We start from the raw sequence: 19,467 nt of genomic DNA, 5'->3' as shown, positions 1-19,467 counted from the left end.
GGATCCACAATGGTGGGGCCAGAACCAGCTCTTGGAATTCGACCATCTACTGTCAAGTCGACTCTGAAGGGTGAAATTGCAAGGATTCACACAACCGAGTGGAGAAATTTGGACTCTTGCCGGCAAGCGAAAATCCTTGTATAGGAGCCTAGGGCTACTAGAGTGGCATTTTTGTTGTCCCTTAAGAAGTGGGACATGAAAACCCTAGTAGGGCTTTTGACGGGACACTGTCCCTTAAACTACCATATGGAAAAGATTGGGGTAGTGGTTTGGGCTGTGTGCAGCCAATATGAGGAGGAGGAGACGGCCCTGCACTTTTTATGCAGCTGCCCGGCATCCTCAGATCTCAGACGAAGACACCTTGGCAAGGGAAGGCGGGAAGCCATTGAATAGGTAACTTACGGCGATAGTACAACGGGGCTAACAATGGCATACGTGCTCGGAGCTGCGGCTCCCCCCAGTTAACTAAACTAACTAATTACAAATTGGCTTAAATCGACATATTTCGACTTAAGAAATAATTTTAAGTAGGGGTAAATCGATTTCAAATGATTTTTTTTTGTAATAATTTTTGATAAAATTGATTAAAATGTCCGTTCACATTTCTTTCAATTCGTTGTCATTTACACTATAATTTTCAATGCTCCCCGTCAAGTTTGAAACAAATATTTTCCTTATAAATTACGGAAAATCATGGTGTAATTTAGAATTATATGAAAATCGGCGTATTTTCGCGTGACTCGCGAGTGCCGTACGGAACGCAGTTTATGTAAATAAGTGCGGCTAGTTGCCATTCGGCTGCATCTAGTCATGATTTTGTTGTATGCGGTGATTACCGAACGCTGCCTAAGTAGGGTGGTTGAGAGAAAGTGGATTTCAATTGAAACTGTCAGTAAGTTCGCGACGTATGCTATCGGGGAAGTACAGCTGGTGGAGTAAATTAGTTGGTTAGCGATAACAAAGAATTGATTATAATTTCCCGTAGATTCCAATTCTTTAGTCATCCTTATAATTAATCGGGTCGAAAAGTGACGATTCAATATAGTAGTCGCAGTATTTATTTCGGCTACTATTCACGGAAATAAAAAATGTGTAGTCGGGCTGGATGCATTATTTTAGTATTTATATACTTTTGTGTGGTTGAATCAGAATCAAGCATTCGGTATGGCTTTCCATCAGATTATCTACATGTGAATTTAGAAATTGCGGATAAATTGCGGCAACCGAAAATCTTTAATCTTCATACTTCTGATTTGAACCGGCGGAGCCACATAGCTTCATCGCGACATAAAAGACATTTGAATATAACAACAAATTCGTTTCCAAAAGAAAGAAGCAAATCGGTAAATGATGACCAATCAACAAATATCACCGTAAAGGTAAAGGAGAAATGAGTTTTTTTTACTTAAATGCTTGTGTACTTCACATGAGTATTAATTTATATTTAAACTAATGCGCAAATCACCTCAAAACAAAGAGAGGAAAAATCGATACTTGGAGTTGTTGGTTTTTTCGAGCTTCAGATACATACATATTTATGTACTGAACTGCCATAGGAAAATACCGACTTGATATCGGGTGCATTATTTTGAATTGAATTGCGGGCATCTATATATATATATATATCGGAGCTTTTATTGAAAGTTTGAACGTGTATTTAGCGTTACTTTGCATATGAATTAGCCCAATTGTCATAAAGTAATCAACAATCCTTGCGGTACTAAGAACATTGTTTCATTATCTGCGGTTCTCGTTCCAAGTTAACGCTAATTCGAACATCTTTACTAAGGGTGAAGTGCCAAATGAACAAATCGGCAATATCCGCATTATATTTAGGTTTTGAGCTTTCTGATTCACACTTCAAATGGAATGACGCTGCGGGTTGAACAGTCAAGGCATGCTCACAAACTATAATCACTTCTATAATTTCGTCTCTTCCACAATCAGCCCTGAATTTTCACTCAAGACCATTTTCTTGACTCGCAATAAAACTTAGAGCGACGAATCAACAGCAAATTGCGAGCGAAGAACATTCATCAAATGGAACGCTGTTGAAGCCACGGTGAACGTTAAATGGGACGCAGGGTAATAGCCGCCTATTTAGCACTCACTACATCTCCGGGATCGTTCCACTTGACGATTGGGACTAGCCTCGGGTGCAGGTATATACTATGTAGCTACTTGGAATTCAAAACAATAAAAATCAAAGTATGCACGATTTCGGTATGTAATGCATGATCTACACGTTTGCGGAACCGCAACAAATCGTCGTAAATTCAAACATGTGGAGTCGATCCGATCGACTGCCGGATTTTTCGCACAAATCAAAGGATATTTTCCGCAACACTTGCCTGTCCGTCTTGCTTCCCTGTTCAGAGCACATTAGTTGTGAGGGGGGAAGTGTTTTACCCCTCAAATCCAGCCAAACTTTGTGAAGTTTTAAAGCAAAGTATATCTAATAGGCAGTGCTCACACTAAATGCTACGGACTTATGGCTTAATTAAAGAAGCTTATCAGTATACATCATAGACCTATACATCTAGCAGTATCTACATGTGATTTAGTGCCTGTGATGTATACGGATAAATTTCCCTAACACATTCGCCAGTGCGGCCTATTTAGATGGTCCTGTTCATAGAAGATCTAATAAATAGTACCCCCAGTTAATGGACGGGACTTGCGAACGTATTAGACAAACTTTTCCGTACACATTATAAGTATTAAACCACATGTAGATACTCCCAGATGTTGAGGGGTTATGATGTATATGGATAAGTTTCCTCAATACATTCCCATGTCCGGTGCATTGAGTGTGAGTACTGCCTATTAGATATACTGTGGTTTGAAGCACAGTGCATTTAATATGCAGGTCAGGTATTTTTAAGGTTTTGTGTGAAACAAAACCTTATTAGAATGATGACGGTGTCTGTCTGTCCGTCTGTCTGTCTGTCTGTCCGTCTGTCTGTCTGTCTGTCACACCCGATTTATTCGGAAACGGCTAGACCGATTGTCACGAAAATTGGGGAGAGTATGTAATCTGGTGATCCCTTTACATGCAGTAAGTGGCGCCATCTTGCGTTAAGTTTAAGGGGGGGCTCTCCGTACATGTGAATGGAGGGTGCAAATTTTTTTTTCACAGAATGTAGCCAAGTAGGGTATCAAATGAAAGGTCTCAATTAGTACTTTTCGAATCTGGTTCAATATTTGATATTAGATGAAACATAGGGGAGTAAGGGTTGAAAATATGACCCACAAAAAGTGTAACAGGTCTCGTTCTCAGAACCTATCCAACCGAAAAATCTGGAAAAAATCACAGCGGTGCATCTCTACGAAATCTAGGCCTCAAAATATATCCGGTTCCGATATCTGCACAAATAAAGTTAATAATAGTATATTTCCACATTTTAGAAATTTACCCGGCACCCCCCCCTTATGTTCATCCCAGAAATACAAAATTTGGCATGAGTGTAACGAAGAATATAATGCACAGTTTGGTCAAGTTTGAAGAAAATCCAACTATTATTAACAAAGTTATAGGGGGTTGAAACTTTACAATTTTTTGTGAATTTCGTGCACTCTACAACCCGCATGACGTCATCATCACATATCAATTCGTCAATACCACAACGAAATGAATTCTTATGAATTGGGTCGCAGACAATTATTTTCTTTTAGTTTTTTAGTTATTTGTCAACCAGACATGTGTATATATAGGTATATAATATATGCGTGCTAATGAACTTTGCGGGTAGTGCCCAATTCAGATAGATATAAGACGTAAATCGGAAATATGGGTACGATAAATTTAGATACGTGCATATATGTGTACAGCAGGTAATAGGCAGTTTGTTTGTTTAGGGTGAGCGTGATATCTATGGCTCTAATATGTACGTATGTCTCGTAGTTTGGAAAAATATGAAGGATTATGTTGGATTTGTAGCTATATACGGACAGAAAAATGTGCGTCTCTTACATAAGATGAACACAAAACCTTTATACCCAAAGCGCGAGCTTCCGGTATTCCGACTTGTTTTAATTTTTTTTGCCTAGTAGTGAGACTTTTGGCACAGTACACCAAGCAGCCAGTATCCACATATAATCCGTACATATCATATGTTTTATGGCTTTTGGTTCAGGTATTTAGTTTTCTTTTAATTTAACCTACTAGATCCACCACAAAATCAGTACCTAGCATATGATGATTTTAACGAAATTTCGCACAAAATATCGCAGAAAAAGGGAGATTTTTTATGTGTCCGGATAGTTGAGCGGTTAGAGCATAAAGCAGTCGTACGGAAGATCGCGATTCAAACCTCACTGGTGTCAGTGGGATTTGTATCGTGATATGACGTCGGATACTAGTCGACTCTGCTGTGAATGAGCACTTGAGGTTAATCAGAGTAATAATTTCGGGCGAACGGAATACTGACCACATTTCTTCCTATAGGGTGCTGTAACCCATTAGTGTACGGTTACAGTCTTCAATAAAGTGCTTTAAGGGGGCCATCCCGTTTTTTTTTGTTTAGAAATTTTTTGTGAAGAACTGAATAAAGATACAAGATTTTTCACCATAGATTTATCAATATCATGGGCGTACATAGTAATTTTTCCAGCCCGACCGCATAGTTGGTTATTGAAATAGAGAGCAATTTATACACCCATCTTCAAAAAAAGTGTTTTTATGTTGCCACGCTAGAGGCACTGTGATAATTATAAAGAAAAAAATAAACAGCATTTTAACGTACAGACTTAAATACAATCTTTGTTCTAATATGACCTGATTGTTTTAGATTAACTTTACGCGGTAATTAATGAATGCACTTTCGAATACTGAAGTACCGCGAGAATGTTAGAAGAAAGCAAAAAGACATCACACTAGAAACACACTTTTATTTTTAACATTGCATCAATATTAGAACTATTTTTAACATTGCATTAAAATTAGAATCTTTATTTTTTTTACATTTCATCAAAATTAGAACCTTTTTCATTGAAAAATTTTATGTCAAATCTAATTTCCTAACTTCAATTATTTTTTCTAACAAATCCAGGCCTATTCCGCCACGGAGAACCCTGGTGGTGGCAACTGTCAATCGAATTAACAACATTCGAAATAAATAAATTGTTAACCCCGCTGTGCCCTTGGTGAAACTGTGTTTCCCATCATTCGGCGAAGCGAACGCGACGTTGATTTAGGGCGCAAACGGGCCTGGATAAGGAAGCAGCCTTTTTATGTCCATCGATCTCGAGCTGGGAGATATGCTCTCTCCGCGGGGCGTGTGGCTTTAATGCGGCGAAGGTTGTCTTTCAGCAGGCGCAGCAATCCCGAATCTGTGAGATCCGATCTCTTGTCGAAGACCGGATCACTTGGGAGCCTTGGGTTCTCCTTGTGAACCAGCTCCGCGGGGTTAGCGGCAAATTTCTCCCGGCGAGTTGCTCGTAACCCGACTAGGACCAGAGGGAAGACTTGAGCCCAGGATGGATTGTCGCGTGCCATAATGGCGGCTTTTAGGACCCGGTGCCAACGTTCTAGCATCCTATTGAATTGCGGGTGGTAAGCCGTAGTTCGTTGGCGTTTGAATCCCAGGAGTTTGCCTAACTCCGAGAAAAGAGTGGACTCAAATAGCATTCCCTGGTCAGTGATGGTCACTGCAGGGACGCCAAGCCAAGGTATCCACTCTCGACAGAGGGCTTCTGCACAAGATTGCGCCGTAATGTCCTTCAGAGGTATTGCCTCAGGCCACCGCGTAAACCTGTCGATGATTGTAAGGCAATACTTGTAACCGTGCGAGTCTCGCAAAGGGCCTACGATGTCGAGGTGTATGGTGTGAAATCGTTTTGATAGTACGGGGAAATGAGCTCACTTCTTTTCTTACATGCCTGGTGACCTTACAGTTCTGGCATGCGATGCACTCTCTGGCCTACGAGCTGATGTTCTTCAGAAGTATTTCTCGGTGACTAACCGATTTGATGTTAACCTCGGAGACAGGAGACAAAGCGTAAGCAACTATGTTGTCCTTGCCGGACACGTGCTGTATGTCGGACGTGAATTGGCTTATAAAGCTCATGTGTAGAAGTTGACGAGGGGACGCTTTGTCGGGCTTCTGTTTCAAAGCATACGTTAGAGGCTTATGGTCCGTGAACACTGTGAATGGCCTGCCTTCTAAGGAGAAGTGGAAGTATCATACTTAATGCTCCAGTACTCGGCGAGCAGTTCTCGATCGTAGGTGCTGCTGTTCCGTGAACAGGGTTTAACTGTTTGGAGGAGAAGATCAACGGCTGCCAGACTTGATTCACTTTTTAGTGAAAAGCAGCACATACTGCGATGTCAGAGGCATCAACCAAAACGGCTAGGGGTGCATCTTGTCGAGGAAATGCCAAGAGTGTAACATCAGCCAGTTGTTGTCGGGATTTATCAAACGCGCGGACAGGCTCTTCAGACCACATAATCTCTCGGTCCTTTGTTTTGGGGCCTGACAAGTACGCGTTCAAAACGGACAGGTTTTGGGCGGCTTTGGGCAGGAAACGACGATAGAAGTTTAGCATGCCCAAGAACCTCCGCAAATCCTTCACAGTTTTCGGACGCGGAAAGCTTGTAATTGTTGGACCTTATCTGGGTCGAGTTGTATTCCGCCAGGGGAAATGAATTGGCCGAGGAATCTCACCTGTGTTTGGAGAAACTTGCATTTATCAACGTTTAGGACTAAATTAGCCTCAAGGAGACGTTGAAAAATGCACTCGAGATGGGCCAAGTGCTCAGACTGTGAGAAAGAAGCGACCAAAACATCATCCAAATATACAAAACAGAAGTCGAGGTATCGCAGCACCCAGTGGATGAACCTTTACAAGGTTTGCGCCGCATTGCGCAACCCGAAAGTCATCCGTGTGAACTCGAAGAGTAAAAAGGGTGTGCATATTGCCGTCTTTGGAATGTCTTCTGGAGCTACAGGGATTTGGTGATACACCTTGGTTAAATCCAAGGTCGAAAAGATGTAATTCCCACAGGGGCGCCATTCGCCATTTGTCTTAGGGACCATATAGAGTGAGGAAGACCAACAGCTCTCCGAAGGTCTGCAGATACCCTTTTGCATAAGTTGTTCAAACTCTTTCAGTGTAATAGCCAGCTTCTGGGGTGGTAGGGGATGCACTTTCGAGGCTGAATTTTTGGAGAAGTGCCGGAACACGAGAGTCAGTAATGTCCTCCAAAAGTACGGAAGAGATGAGATTTGGCCTGACGAATTAAGGTTAGTTGTGAAGTCTATAAGGGACCTGTTCTGCAAGTCCACCAGCAACCCATAGTGACACGAGAAGTCTGCGCTTAAAGTGGGGAAGCTGACATCCGCCCGGATCAATCGCCACGGGAACGTCCTACGCAAGCCAAGACTCACGCCCACTTGCCTGCACCCGTAGGTGTTAATGCGCGAGGAAATTGCTGCCGCCAGTTTCAACGGATGAGGAAATAGCCGATGGTGTCGGGGTACAGGAAGAACCTAAACCTCTGTACCAGTATCTACAAGATAACTGCGCCTAAATTGTTAGGAGACGTGGCGCTGCGTTCTGGATAGTCGTCGCCAGGACCCCCCGCGGACCTAGTTTTTTGAGGTTTAACTCGAAATCACACGGGATAGTAGATCTGGTGGCTTTTTCGCCAAATCTGCGATGGTACCAACAAATACTTCGGTCCGTAGGTTGTCATGACGAACTGCTATTCGATCGCACTTTTCGAGCAGAAGACCGCGAGCGAGCTCGCGACCTGGCGCCTGAACGCTGAGCATCCAGAGTCGCCCTCATTTCAGCCATACTGGCCACAAGCCTGGCCACCTCGCGCTTCAGTTCGCCAACTTCATCAGAAGGCTACTGAATGGCCGCTATTGTTGGACACGCGTGCACCTCATGCACCTTATCGGCCGCAGCCGCCACCGCCTCCAAAGAACTAGAGACGCACGCGAGGACCGCCTGGGTGCTCTTCGGAAGTTGTCGCAGCCAGAGCGACTTCCACAGATCGTCGTCGATCTTGCTCCCAACCAATTGCCTCATTTCGCGAAGCAATTGGCTGGGAGTTCGCTCGCCCAACGTCAAACGTGCCAGCAAGTGATCCAGCTTAGCTGATTCACTTACTTGATCAACTCTGTTTTCAATACCATGTAGGAGGTCGATTTTACTATGTCGGCCACCAGAAGAATGGATTCATCACCCAGGTCCACAATGGCGTAGTTAAATTTAGTCACGTTTGGATTTGCGTCTCCAGATGGACGGACCGCAATGCATTTACGCACACAGTGTTGGACTCCCGGTTCCGCACGTCGTCGGACTACCAACTAAACACCTCCCCATCACTTACTTCGGGCTAGTCCCCGAACTCTCCCGCCTTGCGGAGCATTCAAATCAGGGAATTCATTTCACCAACGGAAGGGGAGAGGAGGAAGGGAACTGTCAGTTCAAGGAACCCCCTGCCATTCAGTTCCTCCACCGGTCGAGCTCTATCTTCTTAGCAACGAGAAGGGCCTGAACGTAATGGGCAACACGGCTCCTTCGACAATGTGCTTAAATACAATTGCTGACGAACCCCATCCCACTTGCCACAAGAAAAAAAAAAGTGTGGTGGGCGTCGGCCACAACTCTATTGCAAAACACAATCCGGAGATCGCGCCTTTCCAATCTTCTACACGTAAGATTGAAAACTTCCATGCCCACTTAAAAATTGGGTAAGGAAATAGACAGTCTCATCATGTTTCCGATTCAGTCACGCACCTAAGTTGCCGATGAGCCGCGCAGTCCATCTGCCTCTAGTTTCATTCGAGCTGCCACTCGTCTAGAGTGCGTTGCCGTTCTTCGCGAGCAACCACCTCCCTTGTCTCATCTCCCTTGCGCTTGTATATGGCTTGACGCTTCCTAGCAAGAAGGGCAAGGGGATCATTCCTGCGATCACCATCACGATAGGTTCAGAGACAGTGCAGTACGAAGACTCCACCCGCAAAGCTCCTCGTCTCTGTACTTGCGCGAGGCATTTGCAACATACCTCCTTGTTAAGAGCGGCAGCCCATACCTCTGCGCTGTAGAGCAGCACAGACTGCGTTGAACTCATCAGGAGACGTCGCCTGCTAGACGTAGGACACCCAATGTTTGCCATTAGCCTAGTTAACGCCGAAACTCCAGCACCAGCCTTGTTCGCTGCTGCTTTAATTTGCTCAGAAAAGCTCATCTTTGAATCAAGAGTCAACCCGAGGTACTTTATCGCTGATTTTGACTCGATTATCGACTCACCGAACAATATGGGACGCAGGGTCGGAATTCTCTTTTTAGTTAGGATGACTATTTCGGTTTTTTCCAATGCAAGGTTGAAACCATGAGTAGTCATCCATCCGCTTACCCGTCGTTTGCGCCTGTTCGACAGTGCGTCCAGTAACAAGCGCTGCGACATCATCTGCATAGCCGACCAGGCGCGATTCTTCTGGCATGTCGAGTTTAAGTAGACTTTCATAGGTAGCGTTCCAGAGGTCCGGCCCTAGGATGGATCCCTGTTCTACCCCCGACGTGACCTCCATCCTCCTTGGACCCTTTAGTGCTTCATAGAGCAGGCAGCGGTTCCTCAGATAGTCCCCCAATATCCGCAAGAGATAGCTCGTCACGTTGAAAGTATTGTCTAATGTGCCTAGAATGTCTTCCTATCTTACGAAATTAAAGGCGATTCTGACGTCCCACCCGTCGAGTTCGGTGGCTATGTGCCTCTGCTCGTCGAACAGCGTCCACGGCTTGCATGACAGCATCTATTGTGGATCTCCCTGCTCTAAAACCAAACTGCCGGGGAGATAAATCTCCGGCAGCGCGTATCGCTTCAGCGAGTCTACTTCTGATGAGCTTTTCGTGCACTTTCCCAGCAGTGTCAAGCATACATAGTGGGCGGTATGCAGACGGCAATTCGGGGTCGCCTTTCTCTTTATGGATCAGCGCAAGCCTCGCCACCTTTCAGCGAGTAGTGAAAATGCCCTTTTTCAGGCAAGCGTTGAATGCGCCGAGCAGTGTGTCTCGCCGGTGTTGGAATACCAGTTTGTATACCTCTGCTGGAATACCATCGGGTTGTGGCGCCTGCTCGCTTAGAGAGGACTGCTTGTTCGAACACTTTTATAGAGAAAAGTGTCCTCTGCGTTCTATGCGCCTTACAATGCGGTCCATCTGTTCGGCTTTAAGTGAACAGGGTTTCCGCAGAGCCCCGATTTTTCGGGTTACCAGTTTGTAACCGAGTCCCTACAGATCCCCATTCACCTCATCGACCAGATCTTGCCAGCAGCGAGCTTTGCTCTTGTTTATTGCACTGTGGAGTCTCCTTTTGGCTGATTTGTACTCCGACATTATGGTACATGCCTCTTCCCGGTCGCCTAGACGTTGTGTTAAGCGGCGGAGCCTGTGACACTCCTTCCGAAGCTCTGCGGATTTCACTGTCCACCAATACATGGAAAGTTTGCCGCGCCTCGGTGCTTTCCTGGGCATGGAGGCTCCGCAGGTCGTCGTCATCAGGTTCATAACTGAATTTACGACAGTGTCAGCTGCGGCGCCACCACCCCCGGGAATACCCTCCAGCGTGGCCCCACCTGTTCCCAGAGTTTCGACAAACTTCCCGGTGTTCACTTTCGCGACGTTCCATGCACAGAAAGATCGCCGGGGTGGCGCACATAGAGAGTTTGTGTCCACCACTTCGAAACCAATGTATTGTTGGTCACTTGTCGAGAAGTCTTCCAGCACTCGCCACCCGTCCACCAGCGACACCAGTGATTCCGACGCGAAGGTTATGTCTGGAATGCTTCCCTCGCAGCCCGGGCGCCGGAACGTTGGGGTGGATCCGGTGTTTATAACTACCAGTCTTGTTCTCGCCGCCATTTCCAGAATTCGTTTTTCTTCGGAGTCTGTTTGGGTCATGCCTCATTCAAGTGCCCTAGCATTGAAGTCACCCCCGACCAGGATCCGCCCATCCGTGCCTAAGATAACGTCCTCCAAAGCATCAAGCCTCCGACAAGTCTGGCATCGTCTCATTCGGCTTAAGATAGACACTAAAAAAACGTTATCCCTGAACACCGAATCAAGACAAAGCGTCCCCTCGGCCTTGGGCAAGAATCCTCAGAAGGGTGCCGTCCCGAACCCAGATGGCAGCGGTAGCTGATATGTCAGGGTGCCATGAAACTGGGCCCTTGTTTTGATACTGCTCACTGATGAGTATTAAATCAGCTTTGGTCTCCACAGTGAAGTGCGCTAGCAACTCGTGAGCGGTTGCACTCCGGTGCATATTGATTTGCAGGATGCGAATCAGGCTGACCGTGTCCTAGCTCTTTCCAGTTCTGCTTTGAAAACTGGACACCGCCCCGATCCCGCAGTGTGCGCAACGCTCTCATCAGTCACGCCACGGCCCCTGCATAGGACCTTTGCTTTCCTTTTCAGTGTTCGCTTTATGGCCTGCCTGGCTACATTTAAGGCATGTTGGCCTTCTGTCAGGTCCCCGACAATTTGCAGATATGTGCCCATAATCCAAACATCTGTAACATTTGGTTGGGGCGACCCGGATTCGTATCCTACACACTACCCAACCAATTCTTATTTTCCCGCTGTTTAGAAGTTTCCTCGCGGATTGCTCGGCAACTTCCACCACAGCGAGTTTTTAGCATTGGGAGTTCGCAGAGTTGATAGCAATCCGGACATTCGCGTTTGATGGCCTCTTCTACCTCGTTCTTTTCTGTGAGACAATGAACAGTGACGTGGGTTCCAGGCTGGAAACCAAAGCTTTTTCTCCCAGAAGCCCCTTGACTGCTTCACAGAACGTGACTTTATTTATAGTCTTCGGGCCTAGAATTTCTGGCATAAGAAATTTACCAGCGTACACAGTCGGTTGGCACACAATATAAATAAGGTCATGAGTCGATCGAGGGAATTTCGACTCTTTCTCACTGCGGGAATTACCTACCTTATTCCTAAGAAGGACACGGTGCAGGACCCCTCAGACACAAGACCGATTACTTCCTTACCAACCCTCTACAAATTCATAATGTCCATTATTAGTGGAAGGGTCAATGCGCACCTCGAGACCAACAACATTCTGTTCGAGGAGCAGAAGGGCTGCCGAGTTGGGTCAAGGGCTTGCAAAGAGGAACTCATTATCGATTCGGTAACTAGAAGCCAAAGAAACCTCTTTAGTTCCTATATCGATTATGCCAAGGCTTTTGATAGTGTTCCGCATACCTGGCTCATCGATATCCTACATCTGTATCGCATTGATCCGAAACTAATAAAGTTTTTGGCGACAGTCATGGAAGGGTGGCTTACCACCTTTGTCGTGACCTCCACTTTCACTGTCCACTTCTTTTTAACACCCAAACTCTTTATTTCCGTTTCTAATGAAATTTTATTATTTATTACACTTAATTTCTTATTCATTACACTTAATTTACACTTTACACTTACATTTACGTTCCTTTACATTACTTGAACTTTTCCTACCTTGCGGGTTCGCTTTTAACATTTCCTTATGCTTATTCTAGACCTACCTTAACCTACTTTCCTATTCTCATTTGCCGACGCACGGTTACCTCAAAACATGTTTAAGAGGTCATTGCTGTTATGCAAACACTCAGCATTCTACAACACAATACTGACCGACAAGTATGTTCCGCATATTGTAATACGCACTTTCCAACACAATATCGGTTACACACTTCCAGGTCGTGCCCAATGAGTCACCTCATCCCTCCCACCTTAGATGAAGCTATCCCTGAGAGCGACCTCACAATTGCTCCGAGTTTTTCCCTGATAAAGCCTGGCTCGATGATGCTAACCCCTCTTGTTGTATGGTGCCTGTGTGTGTGTCCAACGGCAAAGGTGGTGGAATCGGAATTTTCACTGGACGGCTCCTTGACAGGTTGCTGCTCGATAAGGGTGTTTCTTTTCTTAATATATGTGCTTGCTGGCTGTCGGCCGAAGACGTCAATCGATTGATCTCGTCCTGCTGTTCTCCTCCACCTGACATATGCCATCAACGCCACTGCAGTGATAATAACGAACATAATGCCTAGTGTACCTGCTGATGTGTACATATGCAGTCTTCCCGCTGCCTGATGTTGTCGAACGAATTCCTCCTCCTCCTTAACTCGTCTTTCTAGCTCCTCCACCGCCCGACCTTCGCTGCGCCATCGCTCACCTAATACTTCAGCGCTCAGTACGTGCAAGGGCCTTGTTTCATTAAATGGCACGAGCTCACGAATCTCTTCTGGTAACGGTTGAACCACATCACAGCATTGACCTGTGTGAATGAAGACCTCTTTCTTTACCACATCTTGCGTCGTCAAGCGAAACCTGTCCGCCCGCAAAACGCACCGCTCTCCAAGTACCAACACTCCCATTCTGCTGAGGGTACTGTCGTCTCCTTGCCCATCTGAGCAGAGGAGCGTAACTGCCACTACCTTCCTCAGGATAAAGAGCCAGTAATTACGGCAGCCCTTATTACCAATTTTGGCAAAAATTCTGGTCACACACATCCTTTCAGCCGACACAATGATAGGCTCTTTCTTTTTACATGCGAAGCGTGTCTCATCAGCTGCCAACAACATCGGGGTACATTCGCTAATTCCCTTTTCACTCATCAGGGCGAAATGTTGGGCGGCACTACTAACAGCCAAATAGTCGGCTTCCAAATGGTAGTAATGAAACCCTCCATCCAGGGCCGCCGGAATAGCATACGCTCGGAAGATTTGAAACAATCGCTTCTCTAGCCATGGCACATCAAGTCGGAACAGCAGCTCGCGACCACTTTGCACCATTCGAACCTTCATCAATTGATCCAGCAATTGATGATCCAGACTCGAAGTCTCCACATTCAGAGGATCCCGATTTGGTAGCTGTTTCAAGAGTGCTAGGAGGTCCTGATTATGAAGTAGACCTGGGTGTAGCCTTCCATATTTCGCGCTCTCAATGATCCCTCTTAGAGTTCGTTACGGTCAAATCTGAATTTCCAACTGCGCTAATAAAAAGAGCTCGATTACATCACTCCGTCGCTCCTCGAAGTTCACCGCACTCGCTGTTGAATTCAAAGCTGCTGCTAAAGATGCATAGAGCAACACGATTCACTTTCGTTCTTTCGCTTCCTGCCCGCTCGTCTCGTCGTATAATTCGTAATTGGACTTCATCACGCTCACTTGTTCCTCTAGTAAATGGAAAGTCCGATTCTCCTTGGCATTCAACTCCCCCAGCCCGTCATTAATTCGCTTCTCATCTGTGGAATCCATAGTACCAAAGAGAGTCTTGCTAAGCCTCCCAATACCATCAAAGAAAGACCGCTTTCCACGCCGAGGGGTTTCTGTTACCACGTTTAGAAGCTGCCTCCTTTCGCTTTCCCCTGCATCCAGGGAGCAATTTATGGTTGCTGCCAGAGCTCCACACCTCGTTTCAATTCCATTCAGCTGTGCACATAGCCTGTCTGCATTCTTAGAGATGTTTGCCACCATTTCCCATGATTCGCTTGTATCTCCTAGTTGGATTTTCGTCAAGATAGACCATCGGTACGCGAAAAAATGCAAGCGCCCTATCTCTCAAAATAGGGCTCCTGTAGGTTCGACCTACTTCACCTGTAGCATTCCGCCGCAAACCAATGTCCACCACCACGGAACTAGCAGCAATGTGCATGTCGCCTTATTTCTAACAGTTGTTATTCCTAATTTTACAAATTTCATATTCTTCCCCACTACCATCTACCACTAACTATTATATAATTTTTTTTTTCTTTTCTTTTCCCTACTTATCTACTACTAACTACTGCAAATCTTACACTAATGGTGGGAGTAGCAGCAGCTGATGCCTGCAAAGAGAGAAAGAAACTCAATTCGGGCGCCTAAAGAGGGATTTATACAAATGGGAAACGATTATACTTATTCACCGCAATTACAGCACCCGTCGCCAGTCCACTTGCTTGCCTAGTTGAGAAAACTGTCCGTTCACCTAGTCAAGAAAACCACATTACTCATTTGACCTTCTAGGCATTAAAAATTCTCACTCTGTTCACGTGAACTCTTCGCAACTTCCCATTCACTAGAATTCACTAGATGAGAAAGGACATTGATAACCTTGTACGTGCCTCGGAAGATAGAATCCAGTTTACTAGATCTTCGCGTATCTTTCAGTAGGACACTATCAGCAATGTGTACCTGAATAGAATTCATCTTCCTATCGTACCCCCTCTTAGATACCCGCAGTTTCCTACGGAGCTGCTTATGGTACAGTTGGTCATTGTAAACCGGCTCAGGGGTTTTCTTGAGACTACTCGGTATATCTGACACAAACCCGAAAAGAGTTTCCATCGAATACAGCCCCGTTCCAGAGTGGGGCGTGTTATTGTAGGCGTAAGCTGCCGTCCTGAGGTATTCATCTCAATCTCCAGGTGCATCATCCACGAAACATCTCAAATAGTTCCCCAAGGTCGAATGCTGCCTTTCTACAGCATTAGACTGCGGATGATATGATGTCGTTTGCAACTTCTTCACATTCAAAAGTTTACATAAAGACTTGAAATCCTCACCTGTGAAATTTGCCCCTTGATCCGTCACAATGGACCGTGGTAAAGAATAGCGACTAATTATTTCATTAAATAACACCTTGGTCACTGTATTAGCTTCCTGGTCGGGCAGTGCAGCGAAATCCATAAACCTTGTCAAGTCGTCCACCATCGACAAAATGTACTTGTGACCCCTCGGGGTCTCAGGCAACGGTCCCACCAAATCGATATATATCTTATCGAATGGCCTATCCGATACCGAAGTAACCACCAACGGCATCCTCGTTTGCCGATGATTCTTGTTCTTCTGGCATTTGATACACTTGGCCACATGTCGCTGGAAGTCTTTTTTCATCCCTTTCCACCTGAAAAACCTTCTAGCGAAAGTTTTATTGGCCCCAAAGTGGCCTTCGAACCGTGAGTGATGATAGTCTGTAAGGACTAGCCGTACTTCCTCTGGACTCTTTTATTTCTTGCACGTCTTGCCTCTCTCGGACCTTAGGCTGCCCTAACTCTTCCTTACAAGTGCGCCTTTCATTTTCTACTTGCACCTGTCCTTTTGAACGCGTTACCACTAAGCAATCAGACCCCGGCTCTGCTGAGGCTTCTCGCTGTACCACCTTACTCAAAGCATCTGCATTGTCCATAGTACGGCCCGGCTTATATAGCAATTCGTAATCATACTCAGAAGTGTCCGGATAGCTGAGTGGTTAGAGCGCAAGGCTGTCGTGCGGAAGGTCGCGGTTCAAATCTCACTGGTGGCAGTGGAATTTGTATCGTGATTTGACGTCGGATACCAGTCGACTCAGCTGTGAATGAGTACCTGAGTCAAATCAGGGTAATAATCTCGGGCGAGCGCAATGCTGACCACATTGCCTCCTAGTGTACCGTTACGGTCTTGAATGAAGTGCTCTAACACACTTCAAGGCCCTGATCCAATATGGATTGTTGCGCCAACGATTATTATTATTATAATCATACTCAGAAAACTTCTGTTGAAGCCGAAGCATCCGGCTAGTGGTGTCTCAAGCCTTTAGCATTCCCTTCAACGGCTTGTGATCCGTGAATATTTTAAATGGCCTCCCCAGGAGGTAACAACCATAATTTTTTGTCACCCATGTCAGTGCCAAAAGTTCTCGCTCAAAAGTTGAGTAATTCCTCTCCGTTGGGTTCAGCATACGACTCACATACCCCACTGGCCGTCCCTCCTGTTCCAGTACCGCACCCAGAGCTTCTCCACTAGCATTTGTCACCAATGTAAATTCCTTATCGAATTGCGGATACACCAAGACGGGCGGCGAGATTAGTTCTTTCTTCAACCTCTCAAAAGCTTTCTCGCACCCTTCATCCCATTTAAATTACACGTTTTTCCTCACCAGGCGATTAAAAGGCGCCGCAATATTCGCAAAACCGGGTACAAATCTTCTATAGTAATTGGCCAACCCAAGGAAGGATTTTATCTGCTTGGGGGTTTTCGGCCGCGGAAAATCCCTGACTTTCTCTGTTAGTTTGGGATCGGGTCTAATTCCATCTTCTGAGCAAACGTGCCCCAAGTGTACTGACACTTCGCAGGCTGCAGCCTCAGCCTGGCTTCACGGAATCGTTGAAATATCGCCCTCAATTTTCGGTTGTGCTCGTCCAGGTTTTTGGCAAACACGACTACATCATACATACATACATACATATCAAGCATTTTATACCCTGTAAGCCTGACAAAACCTGGTTCAGCAAAGACTGGAAAAGTGCAGGAGCAGTTTTAATACCAAAAGGTACCCTCTTAAACTGCAGGTGCTGGTACAAGAAACTGAATGCAGTTTTACACCTATCCTCCTCACCGATAAGCACTTGGTGGTACCCTTGCGCCAAATCGAGTGTAGAGAAGCATTTTGAGTTCCCAAGTTCATCCAAGATATCCTCAATCCGTGGCAATGGATATGACATAGGTACCACTTTAGTGTTAAGGTCACGGAAATCTATACATAGGCGAAAAGTTTTTTCCCCGCCCTTTAGCTGCTTCTTCGGTACCAGAATGAATGGAGAGTTGTGCGGACTATTACTTGGCTCAATTATATCGTCCTCCAAAAGTTTATTTATCTGCCGATTACATTCATCCCGATGAGCCGGCGGTATCCGATACTGTGGCTTATTTGCAGGCACCGCGCCCGGCAACAGGTCCCTAGGCACAACTGAGTAATGCTATCTCTCTCTTCCTGATTAAAATTGTCCGATAACTCCAGTATCTCCTTTAACTGCTTAAGTCTATCGGTGTTCAGATGTCGGCTCGGTCCTTCCTCCGACCGCCAGAGTTTACAGTCAGACAAATACCCGAACTCAGGCCTAAGGTCCCTAAGCTTCACTTCCTTCTCATTCACGTTGATGAGCCCAATGAAAACCGTCCCATTTCGAGGTTTCACTACGGCATTACTTATAAATACACCCGGCACTACTTCCTGACGAAGACAAATTCGGGTCTCTTCAAATTCTACTCAACGATCCTTTCCTCCCTAGGACCTACCCTAATATTTTCTAGCTCTGCTTCCTCTCGTGTGGAACCTTTCCAGTGTTCAAGCTCCGACGCTACGCTGTTGCTGCTTTTTTCCGCCCTCTGCAGCTCTTCCATTGTTATTCCTGTATCCTCCGTCACAGCTTCCGCACTCCTACCGTGCAGCTGCTTCGAGTCTACTTGAACGTCCTCATTCCTTATTTCGCCACTTTGTACCGACGCAAAATTCCTTTCACAGTCTTCATCCAACAATGACCGAACTACTCTCCCCTCCAGTTCGTACTCGTCGGTTTCCTCGGTATATTTCTTCGTCCTCTGAGAAGAATCATGTGCTCCACGATGCGTATTAACCTGTCCGTAAGCCTTCCTTGGATACCGCTAAAATCCCTGAAATACAATCAATGATGGCGCGCCCCTGCAAGAAGTCCCTCCCCAAAATTCCATCATATAAGAGGGACTCCTGGTTCTCAACCACATTCAAATCACAATTGTGCCATTCCGAACCCAGTTTCACCCGACCTTTACATCTGCCAAGTGTTTTCCTTTCTTCCCCAAACAGTCGACTAATCCTAATTTGTTCTGTTATATCTAAACCTACTCCTTTTCTCACTACTGAATTTTTTATTAAGTTACACGCCGTTGTTCTAATTCCTATATCAACGGGGAGTTCAATCACTCCATCACAGTACACTTCAACTTCTGAAAAGTCCCCTTCCTGTACCTCACTCTTCGTCTCATCACCCCCAAGGACGGCTTCTACTCGTTTTTTGATTGGTTCTGTTCCGCCAGGTACTTGCACAAGCATTTCGAAGGGTCGTGATCCCGCGTAGCGCAAAAGTCGCAATACTGTGGCAACCCCTGCTCGCTAATATGTTGCGCCCTCTCATCGTCCTGTAATCCTACAAAGTTTACGCTATGTCGATCCTGCTGGGAAGACCGGGGAGATTTCTGTCGAGAGCATTGTATGTACGTACTTCCGGCAGTGAACGCAAAAAGGCTCAACCTATCTCTACACTCCCTTGCCCGGTGCTCCAATTTCCCACAATTGAAACAATCTACAATTTTCCCTTTCCTGCCAAGGGGTGGTCCTGAATTCGACGAAGGACATTGCCGGGGATCCTGTCCAGCCGAGGAGGAAGAAGTGTTATTGTGACTGCTGACATTATTAGAGACCGGCGGGTACTATGCAGATTCCAAAGGTGGCTTGTAGTTTCCCCCGGTCGTATATGACATAATCCCCAAAGGAACCCTGTAATGCCAAGAGTGGAAATAGGAGATCAGGTCGATCATCCTGAGTGGCCGATAACGACCTAGAGGGCAGAACTATCCCAAAAATCGAAACAAATTGGCTAAATTGACCGTGAAGGTCCGCCCACAAAGATTGAAGCTCCATCAAAGTGCTCGGTCGACACGTTCTCGCACGCCTGTGTGTCCTTTG

General features: G+C 45.8%; 1 protein-coding gene across 1 annotated transcript in view; it reads left to right on the top strand.

Annotated features, from left to right (window-relative positions):
- Positions 1-880: 880 nt before the first annotated feature.
- Positions 881-19,467, top strand: part of LOC119654261 (sortilin-related receptor-like) — a 144,386-nt gene continuing 125,799 nt past the window's right edge. Inside the window, exon 1 of the mRNA XM_038059526.1 lies at positions 881-1,379. Within this exon, the coding sequence (XP_037915454.1) occupies positions 1,089-1,379 (291 nt within the window). The 5' untranslated portion in view covers positions 881-1,088. The remainder of the gene's footprint in view (positions 1,380-19,467) is intronic.

The sequence above is a fragment of the Hermetia illucens genome, chromosome 4 (assembly GCF_905115235.1).
Source record: "Hermetia illucens chromosome 4, iHerIll2.2.curated.20191125, whole genome shotgun sequence".
NCBI classification, from domain to species: Eukaryota; Metazoa; Arthropoda; class Insecta; order Diptera; family Stratiomyidae; genus Hermetia; species Hermetia illucens.
Note: the sequence above shows the minus strand (reverse complement) of the source record. Positions and strands in the feature narration are given on the sequence as shown.